At 41.2% G+C, this 8,583-nt stretch overlaps 1 protein-coding gene across 1 annotated transcript in view; it reads right to left on the bottom strand.

Moving 5' to 3' along the window:
* The window catches only part of LOC103259283 (collagen alpha-4(IV) chain), a 141,276-nt gene that overhangs the window by 39,860 nt on the left and 92,833 nt on the right, over nt 1-8,583 (bottom strand). The window contains exons 30-34 of the mRNA XM_008056966.2: nt 7,946-8,116; nt 7,224-7,367; nt 4,958-5,065; nt 3,922-4,103; nt 2,442-2,505 (exon numbers count right to left, since the gene is read on the bottom strand). Coding sequence (XP_008055157.2) covers nt 2,442-2,505; nt 3,922-4,103; nt 4,958-5,065; nt 7,224-7,367; nt 7,946-8,116 — 669 coding nt within the window. The remainder of the gene's footprint in view (nt 1-2,441; nt 2,506-3,921; nt 4,104-4,957; nt 5,066-7,223; nt 7,368-7,945; nt 8,117-8,583) is intronic.

Here is an 8,583-nt window from a genome sequence, read left to right as displayed (position 1 = left end):
CACCTCAGCCTCCCAAAGGCGCGGGATTACAGGCTGAGCCACCGAGCCCGGCTATAAAATATTTTTAAAAAGCAGAAATGGTCACTGTTTCACCTGCTGCAATCATATTTCAAGCTCGCTTATATGAAAGCTCAATTTTTTTTGTAAAAATAAAATCACAAAGACCTACTCCACTGATGACGTGACAAGCAATTGTACATTCAAAGGCCAATGTAGGCAATGATTACAGTCTCATAATGCTATTGGATGCTGCTGCATAATGCTACCAGACACAAGGACCTACATTATAGTTAGGAGTCAGTTTTAAGTGGAAAGAAAGGAAGGGGAAAACAACAGATGAGGTTAAAGAGAATAAGAGAGCGATGTTAGGCATGTCTTACAGTACCTGCCTACTAATGTCCCCTTTTAAGGGGGTCCCACCCATACCTTGTGGAAGTGTCTCTCCCCCCAACCCTACTTATAATCATGGTTAATTGCTTGAGGGGTAAGAATCTGGCCCATCCCAGGTCAGCCAGTCTTCCCTTGAGAAGCTGGAATTAAAAAACAAGAATTGGAAGTCCTTGGCTACTGGGGCAGAAACTAAAAGGATTATCATGAGTTTCCTTGATGCAACCCTAACATATCCAAAAATACCCCGCAAAAGACACTGAATAGAGAGTGAAGAAACCAGTTGGTAAACAATTAAGTGAAAAACAAACCACGGGAAAAAGTAAGAAAATATGGGTTGCCTAAGGGCTATGCTCTGGCAGAATTACATCTTCTATCTGTGAAGTACATAAGCCACTTTTGAACTCCAGGTACAGTGATTTCAACTTCCTGCAAACATGACCCAATACAAGTATGAAGGAAATAAGAAGGGGCAGGTTTGTATTGGGAAAGAAAAGCAAAGGGATTATAATACATTCATAGGTAAGCAGGAGTGATTTCTGATCCCTGAAGCTACAAAATACCAAAATAAAATATAAAAACTTTGTTGGGAGGCTGAGGTGAGTGGATTGCCTGAGCCCTCAGGTTTGAGACCTGCCTGGGCAGCGAGACCTCGTGTCTACAATAAATAAAAAAAATCAGCCGGGCGTGGTAGTGCACGCCTGTAATTCCGGCTACTCGGAAGGCTGAGGCGGAAGGATCGTTGGATCCCAGCAGGTCGAGGCTGCGGTGGCTGGGAGTGGCCACTGCACTCCAGTCTGGGCGACTGAGTGAGGCTCCAACTCAAAAAAAAAAAAAACTTTATTTGTAATTACATCTGAAAAAGAAATCTAGATTATTATTTCTGAATAAATAAGCATGCACAATTTATGTTTGTCATAGCAATTATTATGTTATTTATAGCGTGCCTCTCAATGTGTCAAGCAAGAGAGTTTTAGGTGGCTCATTCCTTAGTATTTTATATTTTAAAGTTATTTATTTTAATTTAGATTAAAATAAAGTTTAACAGCACATTGAACTTGTGAATTTCCAGATAGCGAGGTTTAGGCTACAATTAGAATGGTAAATTGTTTTAAAGTTGATTTAAAGAAAAATATTAGCCCCATGGTATACCAAGATAGTGAAAATATTAAAGGTTTTATGCAAACATTGTCATTTAAGATATCCTGATCTTTGTTTGCTTGTTTGTCGGATAAAAGGTTAATGTAAACTTTCTTTCTCTAAGGTCACTTTTGATCTTAGGTTAACTTTCTATTTCTGTTTCCCTGAAAACCTGATGAAGTAGAATGTCAGGTGTGTTATAAGACTGCATTGTTTTTGGCACAAGGTGAACTAAGGCCTATGGGGCCAAATACAGCCTACAGCCTATTTTGTAAATAAAAATTTATTGCAACACAGCACATCCTTTTGTTTGCCTATTGGCTATGGTTGCTTTCATACTACAACTACAAAGTTAAGTAGTTGTGACTGAGCCCATAGGAGCCACAAGGTTGAAAATATTTTATTACCTGGCCATTTGGGAAAAAATATTTTTCTGACCTTTATGGTAAAAATAACCCAGTTATAGATTACATCTGGCTTGGGTTTTTTGTGGTTTTTTGTTTTTGATTTTTGAGTTGGAGTCTTACTCCGCCTCCCAGGCTGGGGTGCAGTGGCACGCTCATGGCCACCCCAGCGCCGACCTGCTGGGCTCAGGCGATCCTTCTGCCTCAGCCTTCGCAGTAGCCAGAACTACAGGCACATGCTACCACACCTGGCTAATTTTTTGCTTTATTGTAGAAATGAAGTCTCGCCAAGTTGCCCGGGCTGTTCTCGAACCCGTGGGTTCAGACAGTCCCCTCACCTTGGCCTCCTAAATGCTGGGATTACAGGCTTAAGCCACCACACCTGACCTGGCTTGAAAATTTTTAAGTGAACTCTTAACACCTGGTGGAAGTCATGGCTTTGGTCTTTGAGTCCTGTGATTCTTGTAACTGTGAGTTTTTGACAGGTGGTAGGTATAGTCCAAATCATACCTTTAGGTCCCCTTGCTCCATCAGTTCCTGAGAATCCAGGGGGCCCCGGAGAACCCAACTCACCCTGACAGTTTAAAGAAACAGAAGACCTTAATCAGATTTCAAATACAAATGACACGTACATGACATGATCAGTTATAATTTTCTGTAACAAAATTGGTTTTTATGATTTGCAATGGTAAAGAAAATTGTAATGCATTTAAAGCATCCAACTACATGTACCTAGTTTCTAAAAACTGGTAAAACTTCTGCAGAATTAGAGCAATCAATAGCAACAGGCAGCATCCCATTCTCTATACTTGGTTGTAAAACAGTAACTGCATTGCATAACTTGAATTTTACATTTTGAATGGTCAAGTTGATACTAAATAAAATATTTTTACAAGTCCTATCACACCAAAGGCTTTAAAGATCCAAATAAGATGGATAGTGAGTTACAGCATATATTTTCCAGAAGTATAATGTAGTCTACTACATTTATTGTGCCTCTGGGCTTCTCAAGGAGTATTTTACTCATGACTGTGAAGACCAAATATATGTAAAGCAAGATCTGTGATATCTGAAAATGGAGATAGGAAGGCCAAGAAACAAAATTTAAGTAATTTTTCAGGACAACTTTTCACTCCATTAAACCAGCAGTCGTGAAGCAAGTCTTTATGGATTATGTGACTTCTTCATCCATGTTAAGGGAACCAGGCACAAACAAGCACTGGTCAGAAACTTCAGTTGTATCATGGCCTTCCAGAAGGCTCCATCCTTCCCTGGTGCTATTCCTTACATTCTAAAAGCCAGTTTACATGTGGGAATGTAAATTAGTACAACCTCTGTGGAAAACAGTGTGGCGATTTCTAAAAAATCTGAAAATCGACCTTCCGTACGACCTAGCATCCCTCTTCTGGGAATATACCCAGAGAAACTCAAAACACTCTATAATAAAGATATCTGCACACGCATGTTTATTGCAGCATTATTCACAATAGCAAAAACATGGAACCAACCATGCTGCCCATCAAAAGTGGACTGGATAAAGAAAATGTGGTACAGTTACACGATGGAATATTATGTGTCCATAAGGAAAACAAAATTATGAACTTTGCAGTAAAGTGGATGGAATTAGAGTCTATAATACTCAGTGATTTACCACAGAAACAAAGATCTGAGTACCATATGTACTCACTCATAAGTGAACCTTGAGCATTTATCATAATACCATAAGAAAGGGATCGGCAGCAGTGGACACTGCCGGCGGGGGGGCACATAGCATCAATAAGGGTACCCACACTTTACCTGTATGATGATCACATATGTACCTAATCCTGATTTATACCCCACATTTTTAAAATAAAATAATTTAAAAAATAAGAGCCAGTGAAAGGGCAATGGTGTACATGGGCAAATAAGGACTCTGAAACTGTGTATGGGAATCCCAAGAGCAGAAAGGTTTTATTCTATCTTTCTTCACAGAGCAGTAGCCCCTTACCTGGTCGCCTGGAAATCCTGGGAAGCCAATGATCCCTCTGAGCCCAGGTGAGCCTGGAAGGCCCGGGGATCCAGGAGGCCCTGGCTGACCTTTTCTACCAGGTTCCCCTCTGTGAAATCCAGGTGGCCCATGTCTTCCTGGCTCGCCTCTTCTCCCTTGTATCCCTGGACTTCCTTTATCACCTGATGAGGTTGAAAGTGTTACAAACCTCATTACTGAAATCTTGAGTTCGGCTATAGTTCAGCTGAGGGACTTGGTCCTACTTTTTAGGAAATGAAGACAAAGGTATTGGGAATCCTGGTTCCTGCCCTAAACCTCTTCATGATGGTTTTTGGTTTTAGTGACCTCACTAAAAAAGAAGCTGCCCGTGAACACACTTGAGACTATCAGAGGTAGGAAGGAATACAGGATCGTTTGCTTCAACATGCTTATTTTACAAAAGAAAAAGTACCCAGAGAAGTTAAAATATTTGTCGCCTAACAACTAGTTAAGGGCAGAACAAGAAAACCCAGGCCACATGCAGATTAAGTTTGAACTTGGGAGAGAACACAAATGTTGTCAACATCCTCAGTAGGGGATGTTTCTGTGGACCAGCAGCATGGGGCCTTGGGGCTCTTGTTAGAAAGACAGGATCTCTGGCTACCCCAGACTTGCTGATTCAGAATCTACATTTTAAACACAGACCCGAGGTGTTTCATATGCATAATGATGTTTGAGAGGCATTGGTCAAAAAAGAGACAGTCATTGAGCTATTCACTTTGAAACCAACTACCCAACCTGGAACCAGTATTTTATGTATAACTCAGGTTGTTCCTAGTTGGAATATCCAAATCTACAAATACATATGAACTTCAGCTAAGTTTTAGCATGGAAAAGCAAAAAATGTACCACAAGTTCTATTCATGTGTATTTATATCTAAAAATGACCTTTCCTGATCTCAGTGTTATTGGGAAAGTCACCTAGTACACATGCTTGCTTGAATGATCTGCAAAGATGTCAACTTATCTGATATAGTTAAAAATCTTTAGTGTTTACCTCTTTCTCCTGGGAATCCATCATCTCCAGGAGATCCAGGTTCCCCAGGTTTCCCCTTTTTGGAAACAATAGCCATTTCTCCTTCATCTCCTGAGGGTCCTCTTGCCCCTTTAGATATGAATTATACAAGAGCAAAGCAAACAGAAACACCACACACGTAATTCGTCTGTGACCACACTTCATTTTCAGTTTATAAATTCCCATTTAACCTACTAAGCTGTATTTTTGTTTATGGACCACACAATGCCAACATCACTGGCTGATTTCGTAAAGAAAGGGCTATGCCTATTATATTCCTGTCCACACTTGTCCAGCCACGGATCCTGCGCACTAGGAGTGTTCAGTGAATATTTGCTAAATTCAACCAAACTGGCCGGAGTCTTCAGTGAGTTAAAACAGGTTTTAAAAGTTCTAGTGTACAAAAATGGCCCTTTATCCTATGAAATTCGGATCACCCATCTCATATTTCCAGTTTCACACATTCCCCTTCCTAGTCACTCTCTCTTACTTTCCTTACAGTAAAAGAGCAGACACTTACCTTAATGTGGTTCTCCACATAGTGACTTCTAAAAGATAAGGAAGGGCATACCATATTTCTGCCTGATTTTGTAAACTCCGTCCCCTGTAGCAGTATGCAGCATTGGGCTCCTACCAGCTTGGTGAGAGCCAATTATAAATAATTCAAGAATTTTGCAACGCAGTCGTTAAACTGTTGGGAACTTTAAATCAATCACCATAGGAGTATTTACACCACAGCAATCAGCAAACACTACAAACCCGGGCCTTTTTTTTTCCTTTTTTCTTTTTAATTTCAAAGAGCTAATTCGCTAGTAGTCACTGGCATTAATCCAATTTTTAATTTTTAGTAAGATAATTGCATAGTCGCATAATCGCACAGCAAACATCACTTATCTAAACCAGCAAGAGTGACTGATTCCTTGATTCTACATAAATAATTTACAAGCAAGTAAAACAAATAAATAACAGTAGAATCAATGAACTAAGAATAAAAGGTAATTTTAATTAAATAGGAAACTATTTGCCTAAAAGCCTTTAAGGACAAAATCCTTGTTTCTACAAATTGTCAAGCATTTTTTTCCCTCAACACTGAAATGAAATGTTATCTTCACTACTGCTGCCTCCAGGCTAAGGAGTAAAAGTAAACATTTATCTGGTATGGGCACAGAACATTTAAACCAGTGGTCCTGAAACTTATTTTTTAATAGTAACTAAAATTCTTTCTTTAATTGATGCTTGGAGGAAGCTCAGCTCAGAGCCTGGATGAAAATGAACTCATTGTAGTTCAGGGATTGGCCAACTCTAGCCCACGGGCCAAGTCCCTTCTGCTGCGGGTATGTGCATCCCATGAGATAGGTATGGCTTTTACACTTTTAAGTACTTGGGGGAAAACACAAAACAAGGTAATATTTGGTGACATGAAAATCATATGAAATTCAAATCTTAATATCCATAAGGAACATTTTGTAGAAAATTTTTATTTTATGTTTGTTTGTTTATGTGTTGTCTGTGGCAGTATTCATACTACAAAAGCCAAGATGAGTAGCTGTGACAGAGACCAGATGGCCCGTGAAGCCTGAAATACTATCAGGCTCTTTCCAGGAAAAGGTTACCTACCTGTTCTAATTGAAACACAGGTTAGGGGATAGGAGCCCTGCCTGTACCCCCTTCCCAGTAGTTAAGAGAGTTCTCTGTGGTTTTTTTTTTTCTATCAATAAAATAATTTAGGCCAGGCATGGTGTCTCATGCCTATAATCACAGCACTTTTGGAGATCAAGGTGAGAGGACTGCCTGAGCCCACGGGTTCAAGACCAGTCTGGGCCACTCGGTGAGACCTCATCTCTACAATAAATCAAAAAATTAGCCAGGTGGTGGTGCGCATCTGTAGTTCCAGCTCCTTGGAAGGCTGAAGTGGAAGGATCACCAGCCCAGCAGGTTGAGGCTGCGGTGGCTGTGAGCATGCCACTGCCCTCCAGCCAGGGCAACAGAGTAAGACTCCAACTCAAAAATTAAATTAAAATAAAGTAAAATAAAATAAAACAAAGCAATTCATTCACCATAGCTATATTTAATAAGATTGAGAAGTAAGGAAAATGAATTTTGTTTAAAATTCTGAAACAAATGCTACTGAAAGGAAGAGGAATCCAAGCTGCAGAATAGTCCCAATTTATTTTTCAGTGTTCACATTGATAGGTTCTGATCAAAGACCGGGGACAAGTGCATGTTGCATCACTGTGCTGTTACTTACCTTTGCCACCTCTCATTCCCTGGTCTCCAGGAAAACCAGGACAACCCTTTTCCCCAGGTTCTCCCTTTCTGCCAGGATATCCCTCTGGGCCAGGCTTTCCTCTCTCTCCAGGAAAGCCCTGGAAACCAGGCAGCCCCTGCAGTCCTGGTGAAATGAGATCATGCATGTTTAGGAAGACATTTTAAAGGCAGGTATGGTTTTTATATCTGTGTGCTTTGCAGTTCACCTACAGATGCAAACTCCTGCCCATCTATGACTATGTATTGTAAACAACAGTTGTCAGCCTCACTGCATTTAATAGCTGTGTTCTGCCTCACAGTCTTAGTTTCCTCCCCTAGGGACCTGAAGTATGGCCCCTGATGTAAGTCCTGATCTCACCATGCTTGAAGAGGATGGGGATGAAGATGAGGATGAGGGGGCCATTCAAAGTGAAAGTGCAGTAGCCCTGACCAGAGGACTTCACCGGTGCTACCCAGCTGAAGTGTTTATGCTTCTGTGGACCTAACACCCTCACACTCCTTTTCCCATTGACCTACACCGAAACATTCTGTCACTGGAAAGAATAACAGTACAGAGGACAAGAAGAGGGGAGATATCATCAAGGAAAGGACAAAGTCATTCTAACAGTAAACCCTGCTAGTATGGTCATATGTAACAGGCTTTACTTGGCATGGTTTTCAGGTTTATAAAATAGGAGGAAATAATGAAAAGGCATTACCTACCTTTGGGGCCTGGAAGACCAGGTGGCCCATCATCGCCAAAGGGGCCTGGGACTCCTGGGGAGCCTGGGGGTCCATGTGTCCCAGGCAGTCCCGGGAGTCCAGGGAGACCCTTCATTCCAACTGGTCCTGGAGGCCCCCTGTCTCCTGGTTGTCCCTTCCCACCTGGGGCACCTGAGACAAACCACAGTGACAGCAGTGTGTGAAGATGAAACACTGGCTTCACACACAGGCAGGAGAAAATATACCATAGCTTAAATGATGTATTAAACAAGAGTGAAATTATATCTATCAACCTAAATAACAGTAGCAACTTTCCATCTGTCATAACCAGAAAAATAAGTTTTGCTAGATGCTATAAAAAAAGAAGGGCAGGCTGGGTGCGGTGACTCAAACCTGTAATCCCAGCACTTTGGGAGGCCGAAGTGAGGGGATTTGAGAACAGCCTGAACAACTTGGTGAGACCTCATCTCTACAATAAATCAGAAAATTAGCCGGGCATGATAGCGTGCACCTGTAGTTCTGGCTACTTGGAAGGCTGAGGCGTAATAATCGCCTGAGTCCAGTAGGTCAAGGTTGCGGTGGCCGTGAGTATGCCACTGCACTCCAGTCTGGGCAACGAAGACTCCAACTCAAAAAAA

Source organism: Carlito syrichta, unplaced genomic scaffold (genome assembly GCF_000164805.1).
Source record: "Carlito syrichta isolate Samal-C Ts95f unplaced genomic scaffold, Tarsius_syrichta-2.0.1 Scaffold302584, whole genome shotgun sequence".
In the NCBI taxonomy this organism is placed as follows: Eukaryota; Metazoa; Chordata; class Mammalia; order Primates; family Tarsiidae; genus Carlito; species Carlito syrichta.
The sequence above is the reverse complement of the archived record's forward strand: the minus strand, read 5'-3'. Positions and strand labels throughout refer to the sequence as shown.